Source organism: Rousettus aegyptiacus, unplaced genomic scaffold (genome assembly GCF_014176215.1).
Source record: "Rousettus aegyptiacus isolate mRouAeg1 unplaced genomic scaffold, mRouAeg1.p scaffold_m13_p_18, whole genome shotgun sequence".
NCBI classification, from domain to species: domain Eukaryota; kingdom Metazoa; phylum Chordata; class Mammalia; order Chiroptera; family Pteropodidae; genus Rousettus; species Rousettus aegyptiacus.
Genome location: NW_023416293.1, coordinates 4534255 through 4561182, shown reverse-complemented (window position 1 = coordinate 4561182; position 26928 = coordinate 4534255). Strand labels below are relative to the sequence as shown.

At 45.3% G+C, this 26928-nt stretch overlaps 1 protein-coding gene across 1 annotated transcript in view; it reads left to right on the top strand.

Annotated features, from left to right (window-relative positions):
• DNAH14 (dynein axonemal heavy chain 14) overlaps positions 1-26879 on the top strand; it is a 193830-nt gene extending 166951 nt beyond the window's left edge. Inside the window, exons 75-88 of the mRNA XM_036235400.1 lie at positions 4339-4495; positions 5616-5826; positions 7644-7746; positions 10109-10336; positions 13783-13980; positions 14730-14929; positions 16326-16486; positions 17355-17551; positions 18525-18637; positions 19211-19350; positions 21056-21219; positions 24514-24660; positions 25070-25258; positions 25400-26879. Of these exons, the coding sequence (XP_036091293.1) occupies positions 4339-4495; positions 5616-5826; positions 7644-7746; positions 10109-10336; positions 13783-13980; positions 14730-14929; positions 16326-16486; positions 17355-17551; positions 18525-18637; positions 19211-19350; positions 21056-21219; positions 24514-24660; positions 25070-25258; positions 25400-25513 (2322 nt within the window). The 3' untranslated portion in view covers positions 25514-26879. The remainder of the gene's footprint in view (positions 1-4338; positions 4496-5615; positions 5827-7643; positions 7747-10108; positions 10337-13782; positions 13981-14729; positions 14930-16325; positions 16487-17354; positions 17552-18524; positions 18638-19210; positions 19351-21055; positions 21220-24513; positions 24661-25069; positions 25259-25399) is intronic.
• Positions 26880-26928: the final 49 nt, after the last annotated feature.

Below are 26928 nucleotides of genomic sequence, written 5' to 3'. Positions count from 1 at the left end.
TCTATCTATCTATCTATCTATCTATCTATCTATCTATCTATCTATCTATCTATTTATTTGTATGTGTTTGTTTGTTTGTTTTTATGGTGACATTAGTTCACAAAATCCAGTAAGTTTCAGCTGTACACTGTAACAGTAAGGCATATATATATTTACACCGTGTGTTCGGCTCCCGTAGTTAGATTTCTTTCTGTCACCAAGTATTTAACCCCTTTTACCCCCTCTTCCTCCCTCCTCCCCCCTCCTCCCCAACCGTCTGGTAACCACTAGTCTATTATGCATGTCCATGAGTCTCCGTTTGTCTGTCCTGCCCACTTGTCGCTTTTAGGTTGATATCCCACATATAAGTGATATCATGTGGTTTTCAACTTTTTCTGTCTGCCTTATTTCGCTTGGCATGATTATCTCAAGTTCCATCCCTGTTGTCGCTGATGGCAGTATTTCATCTCTTCTTACGGCTGAGTAATATTCCATTGTATATATGTGCCACAGCTTCTTTATTCAGTCCTCTATTGTAGGACACTTCAGTTACTCCTTTGTCCTGGCCACCGTGAATAATGCCGCTATAAACATGGGAATACAAATATCTTTGGGGAAATGATTTTTAAAGTCTTTGGGGTAAATATCCAGTAGAGGGATTGCTGGATCATACAGTAGATCAATTAAGTTTTTTGAGGCACCTCCATACTGCTTTCCATGGCGGCTGTACCAGTTTGCAGTCCCCCTGCAGTGCACGAGGGCTCCTTTTTCTCCGCATCCTCTCTAACACTTGTTATTACTTGTCCTGTTGATTCGTTTTGTTTCCCCATTTACTCTCCAGTTTAATGAGGGAATACGCCCTCCTCTCACACCCCTAACCTCCTGCAAGGCCAGCCTGGACAGCCAACACTATTTCTTTTGATTTTCGCCTTAAATTTTATCTTTGCAACATTTTAAACTCCACTCTAGAGATTGAAAAAAAAGAAGCATCTGGATTATAGGCATGCTATATTTGGCCTTTAGTTTTTTTTTTTTTTGTCATTTTTTCGACATTGCAATAGCAATTGATCACTAAACACATGGATTTGAACTTAAGGAGATCTTTCTTAGAAGACTTCAAAGTTGTGAAGTAAAGAAAACTAAAGTATAATATGTTCTTTTAAAAAGTCTATGTACACATATCTGAAAGTAAGCTGTTTTCTATTTTGTATCGTGGCAAAATATAGATACATCATTTCACTTAATCCCAATAATAATCCCCTTTAACCCCACTTGAATGCGAAAGATGGTGGCATGTAGTACACCCACCACTATCTCCAGAACTGTGTCAGCATCCCAAGCAGAAATTCGGTACCTATTAAACAATGAACCCCTAGTCCGTCCTCACATTAGACCCCGGCAACCAGCATTCTACTTTATGTCTCTACGAATTTACCTATTCCAGATCCCTCAAGTGGAAACACACAACATTTATCTTTTGCATCTGGCTTATTTCACTTAGAATGATGTTTTCAGAAGTTCATCCATGTTGTATCATGTGTCAGGATTTTCTTCCTTTTCAGGGCTGGATAATATTCCACTGTGCATACAGACCACACCATTTTCATCCATTCACCTGAGCTTGGACACTTGGGTGGCTTCTACCGTTTGGCTATTGTGAATAATGATGCTGTGAATATTGGTATAGAGGTGTGTTTTTGGTTTTGGTTAGGTTTGTTTGTTTGTTTTCCTTTGAATCCAAACTTTGCAAATTGAGAGATTGCACATAAAAATCCAGATTTCCAGTTTCTATCAAAAATCGGAAGAGCGAGCAATACCGGGGCAGCCCTCAGTAGCAACAGCTACAGCCGAGTCACACCTGCTGCTTTGGACCAGTTCTCCACGGTCTTCACTGCTTCCCGGTACTTCCTGACACTCAAGCTGAAAGCTAGTTGCCATTTAACATCATATTTGCATCTTTCTCTTATACAAGAAAATTATTTTTCTTCTCTTCAATCCACTTCTCTAAATCATGCCACCTACCTGGCATCTGTAGGTAGATCAATACCCCTGATCTATATGTGGATTATTGACATAGTCATGACATAAAAATATACTTAAGTATCTGAAAAATTGATAAATGCAAAATTCTGAACAATCTGTAAAGCACGGCTCCATTCATGGAAAGGAAAGGGGCAGATAGATGCTCATATTTGCACAGATTGTAAGGAACCAAGAGAAACTCGCCTTCCCCTGGTACGGCCCGGGGTTCATGCACTAGAAACTTTATTTTCCAAACCCACAGTCAGAAGCTACGGTCTGATAAAATGCTGAACGTACACGTAGGGAAATTGAGTTAGACTATTTGAAACTGGGCCCGCCCTGCAAGAGTCGGAAATTGAGATTGCTGTGTACGAGGTTAGGTTAGAAGATACTAGAAAGAAACCTCACCTGGAGAAGGGTAATATGGAGCTCCGTGTGGGCCGGGTCTTTGTCTAGTCTATTCGCCGCTCCCCATTGCTATAGCCTGTCGCACAGAAGAGCGAGTGGGAAAGATGACAGTGAGGACTGGCGGTCACGAGGGATTTTTCAGAAGTATTTGCAGCTGCTTAGACAAGAGCTGGTAAAATTGAATTCAACGGAATTCCATTGCTTCCATCCTCCCCCTAAAAAAAAAAAAATTAATTAAAAAAATAAAAAGTCCTTGGGTTAAAAATTACAACCGTGGAGAAATTTAATAAATTCTTGGCTGATCAATAAAGTAAAGGAGGAGCTAGCGACAAGATGGTGACATTTGGGAGCACAGATCCTCAGCAGCGATGGTACTGGGGGACCACACTGGATGTCTGTTTCATTGGCTGATTCGAACGCGCTTTCATTAACTGGATCTACTGGGTGAACTGGATTTTCATCCCCGCAGCAGAGCAGGAAGAAACCCCTGGGGCAAGGTCTCCTTTTGTAGAATCAGGGACCCTAACTTGGATTTCTACATCCGCAGCAAGATCTCAGTCAGAGCATGAACGAGACAGAGGCACAAGGTGGCCCTGGAGCCTGGGAAGGGCCAGATGAGGGTCAAGAGCAATGACGGCAGCGCTTGGCGGACGCCACCAGAGAGTACGGCGAAGAAACATCTTAACTCCGAAGATGAAGGTGCAGTATCATGGCCGGAAGCCCTGATGAAGATCCGGAAGCAGGACCTCTCAGGGGAAAGGAGCCTTTTCTGCACGCGCCCTCCTGACTCTCTAGCCCTGTGTCAGTGAGCATCGTCCAATGGGCACCAGGACAGCCATGCCCTTTGGAGGGGTTCAGGAACTATTAAATCAGCGAGAGAAATCTGGAGAAGCGGCGGTTCCGAAGCGAGATGGGCAATATGTGTGTTAATTGGTTACGAAGAAGAGGGCTTCACACAAGCCAACTGATGAAAACTTACAAAGAGCTTAGAGGCCGTGAAGTCCCTTGTCTGAAGGGATGGAGCGACCGACCTCCAGTGTCCGGGCCTGGATTCGGTCCCGAGCGTCTGCAGTGGGAAGATGTGTCCGTGATGAGGGAGGAGGAGTTTGAGGCTGCAGACCTCAGAATGACGGTGCACACACTCAGAGCAGATGAGCACTGTGGATGTGGCCACGTTGTTCTGTGTCATCCCGACTAGGCCATAGGACCGGGCAAACTGACCTTAAAATTGTCAGAGGAACGTTTCCTGTGAATAGCCTGCCAGTCATAGGCCAGGCTTGGGTTTCTGTATTCTCATGATGAGACTGGGACTTCCAGAGGAGGGATTGCTTCAGAAATGTTGCTGTAATTTTGTTCTTTCTTTTTTGCAGGAAGGTAGGTAATAGATGGTCTAACATTTGGTCGGGAACCAGATGATGGGCCTATGTATGATGCCCATTTTGCTCTGGGATGCTGTGTGATTTGTTTGGCTTGCCACTAGGTGGCGGCATTGATCCTACCTCTGCTGTTTAAGAGACATTTTAGGAAGGATGAACATTCCATTAATTTTGCATCTTTTGTCATTTGTGCATTTACTTGGTATTATTCTTATGTCATCAGATTTATCATAGGAGAGAATTTCAAGGGGCCTTTGCTTGTTTAAATTACAAAAAAAGGGGGGGTTTTACATCGTTAATAAGGAATTTGTGGTGACCAAAAAAAAAAAGAAAGAAAGAAACCAATAACCCCAGTTTCCCCACCATACACACTCTCTCCCATTAATCTTTCCAGCACAAGGAACACCTGGCTGACAACCTGCATAATGAATACATCTATGGGGTTATGGTTGTTGTTGTTGTTTGTTTGTTTGTTGTTGTTATTGTTTTATTACAGTGAATATCTTTTCGGTGGTTTTTAAAGTTACCTTATCTTCCATATTTTCTTTTTCAGATAAAAATTCTTAACCCAGAGTATTTAAAGAATTCAGTGAGAAAGTTTATAACTGAAAAACTAGGAAGTGAATATATTCACAGAACTGGAACTAATTTCAAAGAATTATATAAAGAATCCAATGCTAGAACTCCGCTGATACTTATTCACTCCCAGGGTAAGCTACTTATCAAGAGTTAAGATGACAATACGATGTTTGTCAAAAGATGCAGAGAAGTAGCTTCCATGTCAGGTTATTCTATGTTTAACATATGTTCCTATTATTTAAATATTTGGGAAAGGAACAGATTTAAATTTTGAAGTATATTAAGAATGAATCTTTCTAAAAGTATAAAAAAATAAAGAAAAATAAGATTTCCCAGATTCACGTATATGGAAAAATTTACCAGCACTAGTTTTCTGTGCAGAAAATACCTCACAAATACATGTTATTGATCAGAAAGTTGGAATTTCCTTTGAACTTATTAATTCTTTTAATTAACATTAATGCATGAAAAAAATAGATATGTTATAAAATAACCTATCGGAAATGGCCCTGCTGATCCAGCCCTTGTATTCTTCAAAACTCCAAATGCTTTTTTTTGTTTTGTCTTTGATCTACAGACCTTAAGCACAATATTTTCTTTGTCTTCTGTTCTTTATTATCTCCAAGTCAAATATGCCTTTAGAATTCACCATTTTCAAACTTTCACTCTGTTGGACAAAAGTCTCGTTCAAAATGTCTCCACGTTGAGGCTTTCTCATCTGAAACTTTGTCTATGTGAAGCAACTGGCTACATGCCTGACGCACTCATGACAGATGCTGTCCATTGCTTCAAGACTTGGCGCAAGAATGCAGCTGGGGCGCCAGCTATCACATCCATGTTCTAAACATCAGATAGAGAAAGAGAACAATTAAACAACTATATACCAAGCATTACTGCCAAAGCCTATTCGGAAAACTCAGATGCCCATAATTAACTGCAAGAGAGGCTGAAAATAAAGTATTTTAAGTGGGTACACAGCCATCTCAAGTAACTCTGGGGTTCAGCTACAAAGGAAGAAGGGACAAGTGATGTTGGTAACCTGCAGTTGCTACTGTAGGTAGCTATTGTCATACCCAGTTAGTAAGTGGCAGAGTCAAAATCTGAACACTAGGTTCTAATTTCAAATACCACAGTTTTTCCACTATATCTACACCTTCTCCCACCACCACTCAGTAAGTGCCGGATTATATTTTTTTAAGAGGGAATTAAATGAGTTTACCATTGTGCGTACCTCTCCACGTTGTTACACAGGGATCGACCTCACCAATACTCTCCTGAAATTTGCACAAGAGTTAAAAGGGACGACCCGTCACGTGACCATGCTCTCTCTGGGCCACGGCCAGGCGGCTAAAGCAGAAGACCTCATCGTGAAGGCGCTAACCAAGACAGAGCAGTGGGTCTTCCTCCAGAACTGCCATCTCGCAGCGTCGTTCATGCCCAGGCTTTGCGCTATTGTGGAATCGTAAGAGTTTTACATTTATTGGTCAAAAAGCAGATTAGAAACAGTGAAGTGCCACAAGAAATGGCAACATTTATTGTGCTTAAATGGTGATAAAATAATGCGTTGGGCCACTCAGAGGAAACTTAAGCCTTATGAGGGCTCTGTTTTTCTAAGAACTTGAAAACTGCACTAAAAATACACTAGGTTTTATTAGAAAAAAGAGCCTATTTAGTTTTTACTTTCCATCTTATTTACCTCTTTCCTTCTCAAACTCTCACTCTCAGCAGATAAACACGCATACATACAGAGACATCATATCAGCCCTCTAAAAGCGTATTAAGATAGAAACAATATAAAGGCAGATAGTAATTAACGGTATGTAAAAATCATTCTATACCATCAGAGCATAATTAAAAGAAATTTATATTTCTTTATCAAATCAAGCCTTTAAATATTTAAGATTATCACCCTTGTAGCCTACAGTGGAATTAAAAAAATAAATCTTCAATATGCTGCTGAGAGAAAAAATAGCAGGAAACAAACAGGATACACAGTATAATTTTTTATTCAAAAATAGAGAGAGAAAGAGGAAAAAAGAAAACATACTTATACTTAGAGGAATTTCAGATTGTTTTTATTTTTCTGTTTAATTTTGTATTTAGTGATTTGTTTAGGGGGGGTTGTTTTGTTTGCTTTTGTTGCTTTGGTTTCTTTTGTAAATAAAAAAAATTAATTTCAGACTTGCAGAAAAGTTGAAAGAATAGTTTCCCGATTGCTAACATGTGCCCTCTCATTTCTCTCATATGTAATTTTTTTCTTACTTGAAAGTAAATTGCAGACATGACTCTTAAATACTTCAGTGTGCTTACTGATTATTCTAATCAACCAAACTTAATCATATCTAACTTATTGTCCCAAAGATATCTTTTATTGCAAAAAAAAAAAAAAAAGTTCTGGGTCAGGTTCCAACTGAGGATTTCTCACTGCATTCAATTGCCATGTCTCTTAAATCTCCTTTCATTCAGAATAGTCGTTCAGCTGTCTTTGTCTTTCATAACTTTGACATTTTTAAAAATACAAGCCAGGTATTTTGGAAAGGGTTCATTGATTTGCGTGTGTCTGCTATTTTCCTATGGCGAGGTGAAGGTTCTGCAGGAATAATACCGCAGGAGTAATGTGACATCCTCCTTGGTACCTCATACCGAGATGTACGTGAGGTCGCCAGGTCCTATCACTGGTGGTACTAACATCTGTCGTTGGATCAAAGTGGTTTCCACACCTGTTGGGTCTTTCAAACCATAGATACATTTAAACTTTTAACCCAAAGGTTTTAATGTCCACTGACAATTTTTTTACCAAATTATTACTATTTTATTCACCAATGGTGACTTTCAATTCCTTCTAAATTTATTAAGCGATGTTCTACAAGAAAGAGATTTCCTTTCTCTCCCATTTATTTATTAATTTGTTCATTTATATCAGTATGGACTCATGGACTCCTATTTTATTCCATGGATTGTAATCTTTCTATCATTATTTATTTTGATGTTCCCTCGTCCCAGTGGAACTCTTCTTTTTTTTTTTTAATTAGTAATTTTTTTCCAGGTCTTTTGCAATGAGTATATATCACTTTTGTACATGGGGGAGGAAAAACTACTTTTTAAAATAGGAATTAATGGGTCTTATGCAAATTGTTTAGAAGCATGAAAGTTTTTAGGGTTGTCTAATAAGATCTTTGATTTCTAAGGTCACTTAAAACATTGAAACACTGTGATTCTTAGACCATGTTGGTTTGGCTTCAATTGTTTCATCAATATATAAATTTTTTTATTTTGCAGATTTAATAGTCCAGAGGTGACAGTAGACCCTGAGTTTAGGCTCTGGTTAAGCTCAAAATCAGACAGTTCTTTCCCAATTCCTATTCTTCAAAAGAGTTTAAAGGTAAGGACAAAGCATAAAATATTTTAATATTGACTGAGGAAAACTGTTTAAATGTAAATAAGCTTGCATCATAGTTCTGAAATAGGAAGTGAGTCTAATTCTAGTATGCTAAATTTCTGCCTGTGCTCAGCCCTCTACTGTGGACCAGAAAGGATGCTAAGGTAATTGACAAGATCCCTCCTTATAGATGGCTCACAACTTTGATGTTTGTTTTCTCAAAGATGCTTAGGCTTCCAACTGTGAAAATCTAGAATATGGAATTTCTAGCCTTTTCCTGTCTCTGCTCCCCTCAACTATTTCTGTTATTACGACGTCTCTGGAAAGGGTCTGGCAGAAAGCAGGTTGAGACTATTGACTAAAAAAAAAAATCCTAATTAAAGATTATCTGTGACTTCTACCCATCTCCATCTTTGAGTCTGAGTAAATACTAAAACTTGGTCAATTCTGTTAAACAAGCATCCAGGCGATCAAAAGATGGAGTCCTAACAGCAAAGAAAACTGACCAGTGGCAGCGGCCACAGATATGCGAGTCCGTGCACATGTCCCGCTCGAACAGAATCGGGGTGAGGGCAGAGGACATCGGGAAGACGGGGCACTGTCCTGGTAGAGCCCCAATCCAACCTGAGGATAAATCAGATTCGCTCTTGGGAAACAGCAAAGCTTCCCTCCGTCCACACTGCTCCCCAGCTCTGTGTACATTCACCGGGGCAGATGGTTCTGAGCCACTTCCCAACACCTCTGCTCTTGGGTTGGACAAAGGACAGAATGTGGATTGGAGAAATCCACGTTTTTAGTTTAGGAGTCAAGGTATTCCATTTATCGCCCAGAGTTGGGCAGGTTGTGATCTCAAACAGCATTTTCTCTTTGGCTAGGAGTGGCGGATTTGGGAGGTGAAGGGGGGCTGGGCAGGGAGGCCCAGAGACAGAGCTTCAAGGAACATTTCCTCGTGAGTAGGTCCATCGCTTGGATTCCACATTCAGCCTCTAAAATTCTTACAACAAGCATGTGCTAATTGTATTTAAAAAAAAAAAAAGGTATTTTAACAGTACATGTCCATGTAATCACCTGCAAGGAGCCTGCAGACTAGTGGAGGAATGAGAAATGATAACAAGTGTTTCCAGCATATGACGTGGCAGGTGGCAAGGAGGGCCAGGCAAGGAAAGGCTCCTCAGCGCAAGGACACTTGAGAGGACTTGAAAGACAAAGGCCAAACAGCTGAAACAACACGCTCGAGGTCGTCTCAGCTCTCACGGGTTGGCCCCAGCTTTTTTTTTATGCTCAACTAAGTGCAAGTTAATAATATAAACAGGTCTTTGCAATAATTGTCAAAATATCAACCGTCGTTGGAGGTGAATGATGGAGTTAATGGGGTATATTAGAAAAAAAAAATTTTTTTTAATAAAAAATACACCACCCCCCTAAACAAATCAGTTCAGATTTTCACAGACTCAATTGCTAGAGTTAAATCACTTCCTTACGAATATGACCCAAACATTATCATCCCACATGTTAAAAACAAAGAAAGAGAGGGAAAGGAAAGCCCTGGACGTGGCATGAACCTGCTTTCAAAATTTAACCAAATAAAGTTTTCTTCAGATACAAGCAGCTTTCTCCCCACGGCAGTATTAATCGTACACACACATCTTCTCTGTCCCTTTTCCTCTCTCCTTCTGCTGTGTGTGTGTGTGTGTGTGTGTGTGTGTGTGTGTGTGTGTAAACCGTGGAAGCAGGGGCACAGTTCAGACCCTCACGGTTTCAGATTTAGCCACATTCTCCAAAAATCCAGTTTTTTCCTCGCTTCACCTTCTGTCCTTCCTCACTTCAATCATCCGAGTTAAGAAGTCAGCCAAAGGGGTTTTTAACGCAAGCAAAACCATTTAGAAACGCATTGAATACGTCGTTTTTTAACTGTTTTCCTGTTTACCATCAATGATGAGCGGACACTTTCCTTGGTTCTGTTCCTATGATTTGGCGCCTGCCCCTCTCTGCTGCCTCGGTGGGGCCACACGGCCCAGATTCTGTGACAAGCCACTTACCTGCCATGGAGAGTTTATCGTCAAATTTTCTCAAGAGCTGTTGCTTCTAGAACTCTACTTAGAGCAAACAGGGGTGCTTTTAGTGACAATGTGATACTTCTCGTTTTAAGAAATAATTTGGAACAAAAAGAAATCTGGCAAAAATCCTTTTGTGGAAGTTTTCAAATGGGAAGAGAATACACAAGATTTTGCATTTGCCACCGAATCTTGAAAACGGTTTCGTCCTTTGCTAGTTCTTTTACTGGCTCCACACAGAGAGGGTCCCCCCTGGTCCCAGTGGCTGTATCTGTCCTCACATGCTGTTTTTATTCACATCTGTTTTAAAGATCGCCGTGGAAAATCCCCTGGGACTGAAAAATAACTTACTTCAGACGTTCGGATTTAGTGGGACTGGAGAGGTCACAGAAGAAATGTTTAAAAACCCCGACTGTGGACCGTGGTGGAAAAAACTTTTATTCAGCTTATGTTTTTTCAATGCCCTGATCAATGAAAGAAAAAATTATGGAGTATTGGGCTGGAATATTGATTATGAGTTTAGTTCTTCAGATTTAGAGGTAAGTGTAGTATCTTTAAAATAAACAATAATAAATAACCATACAGTACAAAGCGGTGTATGAAATTGAGCTATGTAACCAGGTAGAAAAGGCTAATGTTTAAAAGTGTAGACTCTGAAGCCGGCTTTTCTGAAATCGAATCACAGCTCCACTGCTTATAGTTGTACAAGTTTTCCCCTTATTGGACAAGCTAATTAACCCCTCTGGGTCTTAGTTTTGTTGGCAGGGTGGGGGAGGGGAGGGCAAATGTCGGTGGCTGCTTTACCAGGTATTATAAGAGGCAGACGAGTTAGTTATGTGGGTGAAGCACTTAGAACAGTGCCTGACACATATAAACCATGACCCAACTGTTGTTTTTGGCTCATTCAGCTGAAGCGAGATTACACTGACCCACTGTGGCGGGGAAAAAAGGACCACGTAACAGTCTCTCTTTACTACTCTCTGTATAGAATCTTCTATTTGTGCTCAGTGCTGCAGGGTGTTTCCCTGATTTCTACAGCAAACACACGGCACCTGCTTCAGCTTCTCCCAGGCTAAGGTTCTCACGGTGGTGCCTCCAGGGCAGAATGTCACCTCGGTTACGCGTGCGTGCACATGTCGGAGCGGATCCCAGAAAAAACGTTATGAGGAAAACCTTGATTCTGCCTCTGGGTGTCTGTCACCCAGACCCACCTTCGATGGGTACCCTCCCATCTCTTCCAGGTCTTCAGGAAGGAGGCTTTTCAGTTTCCACATAGAGGCTTTAAGCTCAAATGCCTGCCCGTCAGAGGACATGCTTCTGCCCCGAAATGGGACAGAAAACAAAACAAAAATATTTGCACTGTATATTAGACAAATGGGTAACATGCCTTTTGCATGGCAAACGTGAGCGCAGCTTCGCCAGTGGGGAGGAAACGCCACGCCTGGTGCCCAGATCCCCGGGCTTTGGTGCCTAGTGTCCAGGGAGCTGGCTAGAAGGTCCACCTGTTGGCACCTGGGAGCTTTGTGAGAGACTGGACTTCTGCACAGCCTCTCTCATTAAGGAAATGGGGACTCTGGCTCAGCGGAAGTTGCATTTTGGACACAGCTCCTCCCCTAGGGGAAGTCCAGTCCCAATTGGTCATTGTGTCCAGGGCTGACAGCGAGTCCAGAAGGCCAAACATTAGTGTATCTTCCACCAGACACAGGGCGTCAGCCACTGAAAGCTCCCCAAAACCTGGACCTGAGCCCCAAGGCCAAGGCCAAGAAAAAATAACATATCTCACCAGGTTCTGGAGCCAAAGAGAGAAAGGACACAGGAAATGGATCAGAATATCATGTTATTTTATTATGAATTCAAGGAAAGGAAAAGCAACCTATAAAATAGGAACAGTGCAATGTCAAAACGAATGAGGAAGAAAAAAGAAAATAAATAACAATTTGATCAAAAATAAGAGGGAGAGAAACAACGAAGTAAAAAAGAATAACGTGAAGCCATGTGAGAGGGATATTATCAGCCATATTAAACTTAAATGGACTGCAGCCTCTCATTGGGACATGAAATCGTTAAAACGGTTGTTTTATAAGAAAAACATTTAAATTAATGAAGAAAGCTTGAAACTACCAAGAAAATAAAAACAGCAAAAAAGGGTAGAATAGCAATATCAGATAAGATGGAATTTAAGTCGAAAAGGCACAAATGGTAGAAAAGGAAATGATTTATGACGGTCACGAACACAGTTAACTTTTATACGGGGCTTCCTCTCAGACACGGTTCTCAGTACTTATGGATTATTAAACTTTACAATGACCCTATAAAAAAGGAGTAGTATCCTCATGTTACCGTTGAAGTGCAGAGAGGTGCCTGATTCGTAAGCAGAATAGACATGACTCAAACATGGGCGACCTAGCCCGAGAGTTTGTGTTCTTAGCCATTCCACTCCCTGGCCTCTGTATTTATTAGACAATGGCATACAGTAGCCTAAACATCCATATATGTCATCATCGTGGGAAATGTCAAAAGCCTCTTTCAAAATTTTATGACTCTAATAAGCAAAAATAAGACAAAGAATAAAATAATATAATCCATAGTGTAATCAACAAACTTGATTAATCGATGTATATAGAGCCTAACATCCCTCCAGAAGACAGTACATATTTTTTCATACATCTGAGGAACTGTTACAAAACTCAGTCATGAACATGGCACAAAGGACCGCTGTATCAATACTTGATACAGAAAGTATTTTCACTCAGTAAAAAGAGATTTTTTTTTTTTAAGTAAGCGATACCAGCACAACTGTCCATCCAGCTTGAAGAAAAATACTTTGACCTTTTATCTTATATCTTATGAAAAAATAAATTCCAGAATGAGGTAAATTTAAAGGTATTATAAAACAATACAAATCTTTAAAAATAAATATAGAGGATTACGTGTACAATCGTGGAGTTGGAGATAACTTAACCAAAACTAGAAACCCAGAACCATAAAAGAAAAGATAGGCATATTCGATTATAAAAACGTTTATATGGCAAATGGTAACAAAATAAAGTCAATACACAAATCAGACTGAGGATACTATTTGCAATACAAATGACTGACAAAGAGCTGACATCAATACTATACAAAGCACTCTTAAAATATTAATAAGAACAAGACAAACGATCCAAAGGAAAAATAAGTGATATACAGAAAATCAAATCTAAAGACCAGCAGACGTAAGAAAAGATGCTCGAAATAACTATTACTAGGCAAAACACAAGTTACGCTAATAGCAAAGTACCACCTGTCGGACTGGCAAAAGTTAAATAGATCAACATCTATCTATTAGCATCAGGAATGAGAGAAGGGTGACATCGTCAATGGAAATATGAATCGTCACAGCCACTGAACAACAACAGTCAAGATATATTGTCCAACTGCAGGTCGGTGTGTATGCTAAACTAGCATCTGTGGAAGACAGGAAGGAGACAGGAAACAGAAAGAAACGATGGGAGAGAGCGACGAGAGATTGTCGGAGGACAGGAGGAGGGTAGGAAGGAAGAGAAGGAGAGAGGAGAGAGAGAAGGAGGAACGAAACCAATTTCCGTGCAGACAGTTGCATAGAATGTCCATGTAAGAGTTCCCAAGAAATTAACGACAGTGGTGGCCTCAAGGGACAGCATCTAAACTAGCTAGAGTAGAAAGTCGGAAAAAATTCACTTTCCCTCGTAACTTGTAACTTGTTTTGTAACTTCTGAATTCAGTACCACAGAATTGTTCTGTCTGTGGTAAAAATAATAGTTAATTAGTTCAATGTTTGTGCAATGACAAAAAAGAACTAATGGATAAAAACGTAGATCCTAATCCCCGTATTCCTCCTAATAGTTCTATGTATTTTTTAAAAGAAACACCCAAAGCTGTTTGAGAGTCGTTGACTTTATGGTAAAATATCAAAATAAGCTAAAAACACATACCGAAATAATAAAAACTCATGGGTTTTCTACAGGTTGCCATAAAGGTGTTGGAAAATGCTCTGTGCATGCAGGCCACCATTCCGTGGCAAGAACTGCGATTCCTGATTGGGGACGTGGTTTACGGGGGCTGCGTGACTGATGACTGGGACAGGCGATGCCTGAACACCCTGCTCTACAAATTTTGTAATCCTGAAGTGCTGAAAGATGACTTCAGTTTCTCCGGCGACGAGGTGAGAAAGGGACTTATTTTCTTACATTCCTTGATCATTTTTAACAAAATATCGTTGCATTACTTAGAATCTGCATTTAAATAAATCTTAATGTTCACTCGTAGTGGCTTTTGTTAACTTTCGGTATTACAAAAATTAATTTGCCGTTACTCTGTTCATTACCATTTCGTCTATCCAGCCAAGGGCTGTCCTTACAGAGCCTTTATCTCATCAGTCCTTAGTCACGGCTAAGGAACAGGAAGCTACAGCTGGTAAACAGGAAGAAAGAGCTCTCTTTTTTTCCCATTAAATAGTTTCTCCCTTTGTTTTTAAACTTATTTTATAACTGGGAGTTTTTACCTTTGGACCACCACCACCGATTGCTGAGTGGGCAGTTCCTGAGTTCACTCTCATTCCTTCTATAGGTTTTACCAAAGTGAAAATGATTCGTTAAAGCTTGGTTGTATTCATTATCTCTGCATATGGCTTATTGAGGCAATGGGTAGTCAGAATCACCCTAGCCTTTAAGTATTTTCCTTTCTTTCTTTTTCTTTTTTCCCAATGAGAAAGTTATATGTGCATATCATGCAACTGAATGAACTTTATAATACGGTGGCCCCAGATGTAGCTTTGGACAGAAGCATCTAGAATATGCCAACTACACATAAGAAGAACCTTCTGTATAAAATTTCATGGGGAAATAGTGTGTTCATGCATTATTGCAGGTAAACACCTCAACAGGCAAAAACTAACGATTTTTAAATATTCAGATATATCTGCCGGTGCCAAAATCTGCAAGCATAGAGGATTACCTATACGTCATCCAGTCCTTACCGGACGACGACCCTCCCGAGCTCTTAGGGCTGCACCCCGAGGCCACCCGAGGCTGCAGGGAGATCCAGAGCCAGGATTTCATTGACAATCTCATTGCCCTGAAACCAAGAACCACACAAACCGGCCTCAAGGTCAGGTAAGGCTCACTATTGGTAGTTACATTAGAAAAATCATTAGTCAAAAACTCTTAAATATTCATTTGAAGAGATACAATATAGGACTTAGAGAAAAAAATATAATCTAAATTCCCCAAATGACACAGGAGCAAGTACTCACACATGTGCACGGATACACACACGTATATGTACTTACCAAGCGTGTAGTAGGTGCTCAGTAAATCTTTGTCAAGCGATTAATTGAATTGTACCTGGCGAGTGGTATTTTTAAGCTGAAATGCCCAATTCTATAGGAGAGGGGAACAAAACCATCGTGATAAGTCAGAAGACAGTGTGGTCGAGAGGAGCGGGCCCTGCTTCTGAAGGCCTGCGTTGACTGCACCCCCTATTAGCTCTGCACCCCCTCTCCTCACCCTGCCTCCCTCTCCTCACCCTACTTTTCCGTCAGTGGAGACGGGATCTGTCTACCCATCAAGGCCATTGTGAGGTTTAAATGGTGTATAACACATACAGCCCACCCTCTCAGGCCTCCTCAGGCCTGTGACTATAAAATAAGATCGTGTCTGTGAACGCCGGAATGACGTGGCTTCAGGCCTCAGGGCCCTCCCCGCCATCTGGAGCCACCTGGGACGAATTCCACTGAGGAACCCTTTTTAAAATCAAAAACAAAGTATGACAATAAGGCAAGGACGCGTATTACTTCGTGCGAGTTGTGAACTGACTGTTGGACTGACCAATTAGCCGAGTTTCCGGATTGCCACCCACTCTGACAGCCGTTTGGCTGTGTTTCACCCGGGATGTCTGTCTGTCCCCACTAGTAGTTAGAGTAACAGAGTGGGAACCCGGAAGAGGTATGTCCTGTCACCTCTCTGAGCCCCGGGCTCCTCATCCTGGAACGGACCCCCAAAGACCCCTGCAGCTTTGGTGTTTGATGGCTTTGTTCAGCATCACAGCCTCACCCAGACCTGTGCGCACCGTCCTCCAGCCGTCACCCGCTGAGTGTGTGACCAGGGACACTTTCCGTGAACACAGGAATCGCGACACAGTCGCGTAACCTCGAAAGCGGCCTGAGCATCCTCCGTCTCGTTGCCGCCTCGTTCTCGTTTTTCGGTCTTGGTACTTCTTTTGTGCAGATACATTCAGACGATGAACATTTTACAACGAAGTCTTAAGAGAACTTTAAAGAGACCAATTTCCTTGCAAACGTCCTAAGCGCACAGAACAGTTTCCTCGTCCGGAAAAGGAAGCGAACCGCGTGGTGCCTCTCAGTCTCCACGGGTCTCCTGGCCACGGTTTCACAGTTCTTGCTGTGACACTGTGTTCACCTTCACAGAGGTGCCCCCTGGAGGGGTCCCCCGGAGGGGTCCCCGGAGCAGCCGGCTCTGTCGCTCATGCTTCCCTTCACTTCCTTCGCAGTCATGAGCAGAGTAATGACGAGCTGGTGACGGAAATCTTGTCCGACATGATGAAGCGGGTGCCCCTGTCTGTGGAGAAAGAAGAATGCACCGGAATGCCAAGCACGCTGAAGTCCATCATGTCGAGCCCCATCTGGGACTCTCTTTACAAGAGTATCGACGGTAAGCACGTCCCAGGGGTTCCCTCCCCCCCGTGGCCACCTCCTCAGCGAAGGGACACTGGCATCAGGAGGCAGGTAGAGCAGGGAGGACAAAAGAGGCCGAGTGGGGTTGGGGGGTGACAGGCTGGCTCTCTGCCCCACCCCCCCCCCCGCCCCCGCCTGCACTCGCTGAGCTGGGAGAAGATGCGCAGAGAAGGAAACGATGCCGCAGGTTCATCTTTGGTTTTGGAGGCCGGAGGGGGCGGGGGGATGGCCTCGGGGCTAAAAGTGAAGACGTAGTAACGATAGCAACAGAACCCAGCAGTTCTGCTTGAGAGAGGCCCGTGTTCTCTCGGCCTCTCGGCCTCACGAGGCAGCATGAGTAGGTTCTAGGCCCAGCGCCGAGGGGCTGACGTGTTGGACTGTGGAAACTTGCCCAGTTAAACTCTCAGCATCCATCCTTTAACCCTTTTAAAAAGATTCGTTTGGGGACCGAATGTCAGGCAGTTAGTTGTCTATCAAAATCGTACTGTGGTGAAGTCTACGTCAGCGGTGAGCGGACCAGGGCCGCTAGGATGAGTCCAGCCCGCAAGCTCAAATGGCGGGAAGACATCAAAAAGCATAATATTTTGTGACACGTATATATCATGTAAAAATCCAATCTGAGTTCCCACAAGTGAAGTGTGGGAATACGGCCTTGTAGAGACCGTACGGCCCGCAGGGCCTAAAACATGTACTAACTGGCCTTCTGCAGAAAATGTCTTTCGATCCCTGGTCTAGACAAATGAAATCCTTCTAACTTCCAAATGCTCTCTCTCTCCACGTAAAGCCTCGTTTTGCGTGAAGGTTATCATAATTTTATCTCTCTTTTTTTTTTTTTTTGAATCCAGGCTACGATCCCCTTATCCACTGTGTCCTGCTGACCTTTCTGAACCAAGAAATCGAACGATTTAATAAGTTATTAATTGTTATACATGAATCTTTAAAAAATCTTCAACTCTCTATAAAAGGAGAGATCATGCTCACCCAAGAATTGGAGGAAATATATGACTCTTTCCTTAAAATGAGAGTGCCAAAATTGTGGCAGGTAAGCAATTATCAAGTCTATTTACTCGCTCGATTGAAATAAATACCCCAGTTGCTAGCAATAGGTAAGTTAACTGTGGAACATCCACGTGATGAAATACTATGTGTCCATTAAAAAACGCCGACACACTTTTGGTGTGAGTATGTATTGATAAACACTCTTAGAGGGCAATTTGGCAGTTCTACTTAAATTTATCTCAGAGATGTTTATCACGGGACCGTTTAAAATAGCAGAAAGCTGAAAACAACTTGAGTATCTATTCATAGGACTCTGATTAGATAGATTAGGATGCGTACGAATGAGGTATGTCCTGATGTACTGAAAAAATCTCTAAGCTATATTGTTAAATTTTTTTAAGGTTTCAGAAAAATCTGTCATATTTAAGGATTATAAAAACGTATATATTTATGTAAAATACTTGCTTATATATGTGCTTAGAAAAAGATATGTGTCCTTTAGACCCAAGAAGCCCAAAGTAGAGTCTGAGAAGTGCCAGGAAAGCCAGCAGCCCATCCCGGTCCTACCAGGGCCCCCCAGGAGGCACCCTGGGGTTGGGGGGAGGCAGAGCTGAGTAGAGTCCACGAGATGAGCCGGCTGGGAGGGGCCAGCTGGTGCCCAGCCCCGAGGCAAGCTCAAGCCTCAGGGCAGCTCCAAGCTGAGCTGGCCGCAGGCCCAGGCTGCTGTGAGCCAGGGGCCGAAGGGAGCCAGGCAGCTGCCTACAGCGAGGTAGGAGTGTGGGGAGGGGAATCCCATAGGGGGTGGGGGGGTGGGGGGGCGGAGGCTGGTGGCTGTTAAAATTCCTTTAGTACAGTAGGAGTTGGGGGTGGGGTGGGTACGGGCTGCAAAATTCTGGCCTCTCTCTCTCTCTCCCCCCCTCTCTCCCTCTCCCCTGTTGCCCCTGGCAACAAATTGTTCCCATAGGCCAGAAAAAAAATCTTTAAAAAATTATGCACCTGTCTCTAAATCCTCACAGAAATCTGCCTACAAGTCATGTAAACCCCTGAGCTTCTGGGTTAACGATCTCATCCAGCGACTGAATTTCTTCAATACCTGGGCCAAAATGGCCTACACTGCGATACACCATCGGTAGGGATGAAAGCCGCTTCGCGCTTCTTCCGTAGTTTTGCTTAGAGCTTGAGTTTACTTCCTAAGTTAACACAGGGTCACGGGCTTGGCCTCGGGTGGGGTAAGCGAGGGAGAAAGAGTCTCGTCCAAGGTCACTCGCTCTAAGAGACAGAGGCAGGAGCAGAACCTAGCCCATTTCTCTTTCTACTATTTACAGGGGGAGATACGAAAGGAAATAAGAATTCGTTACATGTAATTTTTAAACTACATGATACAAAATACGATATATCCTTTTAGAGAAGTCGGTAACTCAGAAACAACCCACAGGGTTCTGCAAGGCCCGGCCAGGATTCCTGCTGTGATAACAGCATCCCTTGTTATCCGGATCTAACGCCTTCTAGTGCTTGATGATCTCGGGAGCCTTAAAGCCATAGCGGGTGTCTGTTAAAACACAGGACAAGCTGCCTGAGTTGGGGAGAGCTGAGATGAAAAGGAAGGGAGGAGGCTGGGAGGGGCTGGAGGGACTCGCTCAGATAATCGAAAGCACGCGCCTATTACGCCCTTAACCACCCGACCTGCGGTCTGTTCCGACAGGTACATGAGATTCATCACAGCTTGGAAACACTCTGTCTCGTCACCTAACCCCAAATCCCAAAGTCCTACCGATGAAAAGAGTAACTTCTCTGAAGGATTTCCTGCACGATACTGGCTCCCGGCTTTCTTCTTTCCACAAGGTGAGCATGGGAGGCAGGACCAGCCCCGCACCTGGCCCAGGCAAGTCCGTACCCCGTCCCTCTGCCGCCGGGCCCTCCCCGGACCCTCCTTTAGGGCGACAGGGCCCCTAGCGAGCGTGACAGCAGTCCGGGTCCCGATCCTTCGAGAGTCCGCTTTACCCTCCGGCCTAGACGTGGTGTGACGTGGTGTGACGTGCAGCAGGACACCGGGAGGGGTGGCAGTGGACGAGGAGCCCGTTCGGGAAGCAGACCAGCTGGCCACCGTGCGGGAGGGGATGGGGCGAGAGGGCGGGAGGCGCCCAGCGCGACTCCCAGCTTCCGGCTTAGGGAGCCGGGCGGGCGCTGGTGTCACCCACGGGGAGAGGAGCAAAGCGACGGGGCGAAAGCACCAGTCATGTCGCGTCTGAGATGTTCGGAGGGTTCCAAGCAGTGTCGGTAAGAAGTCGGTCGCCCGAGGCGGGCGCTCGAGAGAGGCGTCTGCCCTGGGCAAAGATGGCGCGGCCAGGAGTCACCGAGCACATCGGGCAGGGCCACACGTGGCAGCTGCCGCCGGGGGCACCAGGATGCTCAAACCCCAGGTCTGGTCTCCTGGAGCCCGCGGGAGGGCAAGGTCATCGCCGGCCGGGCCCACAGTGGTGGCTTCGTGGGCTTCGGGGCGTTATAGAGAAGCCTGAGGACGGTAATCCAAGGCAGGTGGCGTGAGGAAAGACACCAGGTCGGGGACACTGTCCCGGTGGCTGTTTCGTGGAGCGGCAGGGTAGAGGAGGCGCGCCAGCCTGGCAGGGTTCTGACTGCCCGGATACGGAGACTCAAATTCACTCCGAGAGCGCTGGGCTGGCGGATTCCACGCAGGGTCGTCACATGCTCGAGAGCGAGGACGAAGTTGCTGAACTGGCCAAACCGATGCAGGATGGACTCACGAGGGAAGGAGGGGCCGGCGGCAAGGAGGACGTGTGAGAGCCGTGCTAGGCATCAGAATGCACTCCGAGCCGGGCGAGCACACGGGGCAAGTTATAGGCTCGCTGAAGTGGAAAGTACGTCGAGGGGTCTTTCCAGCTTCAGGCATGGCTGGATCCAGACGGTCGCTTGTCCTCTGTGTGACTCTCGGCCTGTGGCCTCGTATCTGAGCGCTGTTTCCAGTACATGTTGGTCTCATTTTTTTCTGCTGTCCCTACCCTTTCTCCATGAAACCAAGGGGCAGAAGTGGTCATAAGCAGCTTAGCGAGTCCACAGGGAAAAGCGCCTCCTTCTCCCCGGGTCCACATATGTCATTTCTTGAGAAAGACTCTGACCCGCTCTTGGGCCTTGCACTTGACCCTGGGACCTGCCCTGGTTGCCAGGGGGATGCGGTGCTGTGATCAGCCAAGACTGGGCGAGAAGCGGGCAAGGTCTCAGGACTTAAGGTCTCGGGATTTATCGCCCCTCTGCACCTGTGGTGAGCATGGGAGGGGCGCTGGGCCACGGAGCTCGTGCAGTGGTCCACGAACATCGACTGTCGCCTAGCGGGGCGGCTGGATCCACACTTTCCTCCCGCCGGCCCAGGCTCACAGCCGCCTCCTGCATTTCCTGGCCCTCTCTCTCCTCCACTCCCCCCTCCCCATGAACCTGTTGCTAAATCGCCCCCCTCCCCCATAAACCTTTAGGAAGCGTCATCCCCTGACCCCCCAACTCACACGGAGCCTGCTGTGTGTGCTTCTCCCCAAAGCCTTCCTGACTACCGTGCTGCAGGACTACGGACGGTCCCAAGGGCTCTCCATAGACGCCCTCACTTTTACGCACGACGTGCTCTCCGACCCGGCTGACACCAAAGAGAAGGAGCTCTCCCTCATCATCCAGAAGAAACTCAACATCGTCAGGAGGGCCTTCAAGGTGCTGGCGCGCGGAAGGGCTCAGACAGAGCGACCTCGCCCTCGTCTGCTCAGCCCCTCGTTTCCCCAATGGGCCTTGATTCGGCCCCTTGTCCCACACGCACGGGGCAGGCGCCGTGCTGGGCACTGGATGGGCGGCCTGGCCGAGGCCCAGCCCCCTTCAGTCCAGCAAACGGCGTCTCTGCCCCTCATTCCGGACTCCAGCCAGCGTCCAAGCAGAACCCCCACCGGCCTGCAAGGGAGCTCGGTGGCCCTCAGCAAACGCTCTCTGCGTGACCGGAGGCGGCAGCCCGTGCCCGAGGCCATTGCCCCCAGTGACTTCAAGGGCCATCATGGTCATTTGCTAAATTCTAACCTGTTCTGGGAGTCCATTTCTCTACTCCAGGACCCAGGCCACACAGGTCTAGAAGTTTTATGGTTATATCTGGACGCTGGGTAGAGCAAGTCAGTCCTCGTTTTTCTGTTTTGTTTTTCTTTTTTTATCAAAGTTTTATTTTATTAATTTTTCAATTTTTTATTGTGGCAAAATATACATAACATAAAACCTAACTGTTTTTAACTGACATGAAGTCTGTTCACAGTGCTGAACACCAGTCACCACCATCCATCACTAGAACTATCGCCTCTTCCCGTTAAACACGTCCCCCCAACCCGACCACCATTCTCCTTACAGTCTCCGTGACTCCGACTGCTGTGGGAACCTCATAGAAATGGAATCGGGTACCGCGTGCCCTTGTGTCCCTGGCTTTTTCACTCAGCATGTCTTTACGGGCCATCGATGTGACGGCACACATCAGATTTCCTGCGTTTCTAGGACGGAAATACATTGCGTTGTGTGTGCATACTGCACTACTGCACATCTTAGCTCAGGCAGCCGCAACGCAACGCCGCACACTGGGCGGCCCGAACAACAGACACTTTGTCCGGGGTCTGGAAGCCGGGCGCCCGCCCCCGAGGTGCCCGCTGAGAGGGCTCTTCCTGCCTGGCCGGCAGTGGCCTCGCTCTGTCCTCACGAGGCCTGTCCCCGGGCACACGTGGAGAGAGAGCGGGCTCTCGGGTGTCTCTTCCTGTAGGGATCAGGACCCCACCTGTACGACTTCATTGTACCTTAACCACTTCCTTAGAGGCCCCATCTCTGAATGCGGCCACCCCGGGCGACGAGGCTTCGACATACGAATTTGGTTGGGACGTAGACATCCAGGCCATAACACCTCATGTCGTTCATCCGTTCACCTGTCAGGGGGCACTCGGGTGGCTTCCGTCCCTTGGCTATTGTGAGTAGCGCTGCAGTGAACACGGGTGCACGGGTATCTGCCTGGGTCCCTGCTTCCTGTTATTTTGTGTGTATTGTGTGTGTGTGTGTGTGTGTGTGTGTGTGTGTGTGTGTAGGAGTGGGATTGCTGGATCACGTGGTCATTCTGTTCATTGGAGGGGGGGCGGGGGACGTCCTGTTTTGCAAAGTGGCCGCACTATTTTACATTTCCACCAGCAACACACGGGGTTCTCCTTTCTTCGCATCCTCAGCGATACTGTCATTTTCTGGGGTTCGATAGTAGCCATCCCAGGGGATGCGAAGTGGTGTCTTACTGTGATTTCGATCTACTTTTCACTAATGACTAACGCTGCTGAACGTCTCTTCGCGTGCTTGTTGGCTATTCGTATATCATCTTTGGAGAAATGTCTGTTCAAGTCCTTTGCCTATTTTTTAATCGGAATTTGTCTTGTTTTTGTTGTTGAACTGTAAGAGTTCCTTATGCATTCTAGAGACTAATCTTTTATTAGATGTATGATTTATAAATATTTCTCCCATTCCTCTTCACTCCATCGACAGAGCCCTTTGATGTACAAGTGTTTAATTTTGACGTAGCCCAATTTATTTATTTTCTCTTTTATCGTCTGGGCTGCTGGTGTCGCGTCCAAGAAATCCTTAACCAAGCCACTGGTGTCAAACTTGTCCCCTCGGTGTGTAGTCTTCGCCCTCACGCTTCGGTCATGGGTCCACGGTGAGTTCATTTCTGCGTACAGCGTACGTCCGCGTCGGGTGTCGACCTCCAGCTCTCCCCGCACCACCGGTTGAAGCAGCCGCCCTCCCCCCACTGAGCCTCGTGGCCCCTGCGCCGCCAGTCGTTCGAGCGCATCCCCGCGTGTTCACGCCCGGGTTCTCCCTTCCGTCGCGTGAGTCTGCGCGCTGTCTGTCATTACGCCAGTGGCACGGTGTTCACCACTGTCGCTTTGAGGGAAGCGTCGGCCTTCATTCTTCAAGATCGTTTGGTTTTCGCGGTCGTCCTTGAGAGTCCATATGAACTTGAGGATGGATGTCTCTCTGTTTGCAAAAACTATCGCTGGGATTTCAGGAGGGATCGCCCGGAATCCGCAGATGACGTTGGGCCGTGCTGACGTCAGTGCGGTCTCCCTTCGCTCCTTTTTAAAACTGTCTTGACCTTTGCACGCTTTTCTCTTCTAGATGAATTTGAGACGAGGCCAATCACATTTCGCCTGTTTAAACAACCTGCCGGGATTCGGGTCAGGTTTCAGTATACTTACATACAGATTTGGGAGAGAATTGCCACCTTTTGACATTGAGTTTTTCCATATGGCAGTGTGACTTGTCTTCCCATTTAGTCAGCTCATTGGTATCCTTTAGTAAGATTTATTTTCTTCATGTCGGTCTTAGAAAATTATCATTAGATTTCTAATTTTCCTAAGTGTTTTATAATTGTCGAGCCTTCGCAGGGGACATCGTGCTGGGCCACCCAGCTCCTCCACACATCTTACGGGCCCAGCCAGGTTATACCTGGGGCCACCCAAAATTGGCGACAAAATTTTTCTGCTTAACAGAATTTATCGGAAACGCATTTAACCCCTTTCATGTCAAAGATCTGATGTAGAACCCCTCCTAGACTTTCCAAATTTAAATTAAAATTCCTAAGTGAATCATCGCGGCCACAGTGGTAGAAGTAGGTGACAAAGTGTCGGCACGGTGGCTTTTAACTCGTTTTGTCATCGTTCTTGTTCTCATCTAAGAAGCTAGGCTCAGGGTTCTAATTCTGAAAACTCGGAGTTCTACTTGTCCATTCGGGATCCCCACACGTAGACCGAAGCCTCTGAACTTGGTTAAGAGCTCAGAGCAGGTGGAGAGTGACGCGCCCACCTGAGAACCTGGGAAAACCTGCCTTGGGTCCCTCACTGGGCTGGAAAGGGAGCCGTCAGCCTCCTCTGTCACCGCCCTGCCCCTCCTCCCGGGAAAGGAAGCCACCTGCTGGGGACCCACCACATCGTCTTTCTTTGATCTCAGGGCACAGACTCCAAACACATTGGCGTCCACGTTTTTGGTCTGTTCATCGAGGGGGCAAGGTGGAATCATGAACAAAGGATATTAGAAGACTCGCTGCCTTATGAGATATGTTGCGATTTTCCCGAAATACACTTCTTGCCAACGAAGGTAACTGCCCAAGTGTTTTTCGTGACTTGTAAACCTCAGAGCTCCCCCTCAGAAACACAAACTGTCAGCTCTATTCCCCAGTCTCCATGATCTCACCATGGAAATCTGATAATATACTTCAGACGGAAAACAATTAAAATAGCTTAAAATATTGCTAAGCCCTAAAATAGATGTTTTGCCACCATCCAATGTCATTTCTTATTATGTACTATAAAGCTATGACCATTACTCTTTAAAATGGACTTTTTCAGGCATAATTTCCGTATGAAGTTACATGACCACCTAACCTTAAATGTATTTAATTTGTAACAAATCCTCCAAATCTAGCATGTTAGAAACTGTGAGCTACTAGTTTGCTTGAACTATGCAATTTGACTCTTGAATGTTTTGTTTTGTTTTGTTTTTTAAGATTTCCGCCAAAAGTCCAAATGCTTCAAACCAGACAGGTTCAGAATCAGAACTCTATACTTTTGAATGCCCAGTTTACCAGACACCTGAGAGGTCAAGGACCTCGCCAGAAACTGGCTTCCCCTCGAACTTCTTAACATCAGTGTATTTATCCACGAAGAAGCCTCCGAGTCACTGGATCACAATGCAGGTTGCGTTGCTGTGTGAGAGGGACGAAAAATAAACTTCCACACTAAACCAGTGAATTTCTGACTCGAACCAGATTTACGTGTTTCAAGATATTCACACGTAGGCAATACCTTTTGTAAAAACTTTTTTTTTTTTCCCCCAGCCAGGCTGGGCAGGTGCAATCTCTTCCTCCCACCGGTACGTGAGCCCGGCGAGAGGGGGAATGTTCCAGTTGCTTTTCTTCCTGGCCCCATCTGTGCAGATGAGCATGTCCTGAGCTGCAGCTGGTTTGACTTTTCCAGAAATGAAAACCACGGCACCTGACAAGATACCAGGGTATGTTTTCATGAACCTTGTGACTCCAAACAGTGAGATCCGCGGTTATAGGCAGTAAACTAACCACAAGCGTGTAGAGCAATGCTTGGGAGACTTTCCCCGGATGCTCTGAGCCACACAAAACCAGACACCACAGCTTCCAAGACGAGGAGGAGGACCTTGCCTTAAAGGCAGTCTCGTTCTGACTTCAGACCTTCCTTCCCTCTGAAAAGGCAGTCCTAAGAATTCAGCAAATTGGATTAAGGTCAAAAAGTGTTTCTGTAGGCAGAGTTTTTATTATTGAGTGCTATGCCGGGCACGAGTAAGAATTCCCGTATAACCCTCAGACCACCTACGCACAATGGGGTCTGTCAGCCGAATTTCATACGAGAGGAAACTGGAGCTCAGAGAGCCAGTGAGCTGCCCAAGCTCACATTGCCGAGAGGGGGCAGAGCCGGGATTCAAAGCCACATCCATTGTCACTTTACCGTGGCAATGGGTTCATTGGCAGAAAACATGCTCGTGTGTACACAAATGAAGCCCGACAATCCATTTTCTCTGTAGTAACGGGTGGGAAAAGTGGGGCTCGTACCCGAGACCAGACTCTGTGACAGCCACGAACAAAACAGAAACATCCACTCACTGTTACGTCTATAAATCTGTTCTACTAGAAAGTAGCATCACAAAAACAGAATAAGAGCCTAGTTACTCACAACGCTACAGAAAAGCATTTAAAGACCTAGTCCCTGTCACTTAGGGACCAGTAAGAAAATGATAAAGTGTAGGATGTTAACAGGTACAAGGTGGAATGGCCCAATTTGGTCCAATTCATTTGCTAAAATGGTTTTAGAAATTACCCAGGGTTTGCTAAAAACGTCCTTGATTTACGGAAACTACCCACACACAAAGCCTTTTCTCCAAGCGATACAAAAAGAGAGACCAAGATCTCTATCACACAGTGTGATATTTTTAACCTGCTTGATGTCGTACAGATTCTGACACCCATCTTCTACAAAGCACCCTGGGGAGAGAGACGCAGATGTGAGGGTGTCTGACCTCGCCTGCCTGACGCAAGGCCTGTCACGTGTACTGTCCTTCGAATGTACGTAGAGGCTCTGGTGATCCACACAGATTCATTTGGAAGTATTACTGAATCTACCATAGCTGTGATCATTTATTTCATCAAAGAGCAAATACTAAATTCGTGGCCATTATCGGGGCATCAGGAGGGACCCCCCACTAACCCTTTCAAGCTCGTTTCCAAGAGCCCCTATGGAAACAGCAGTCAGCCAGGGCCCTGTGTGTCTGTGGTCCAGGAGGGACCCAGACAAATGACTCCAGGGAAAGTCAGCAGCGCGGGGCTAAGAACCTCTGTTT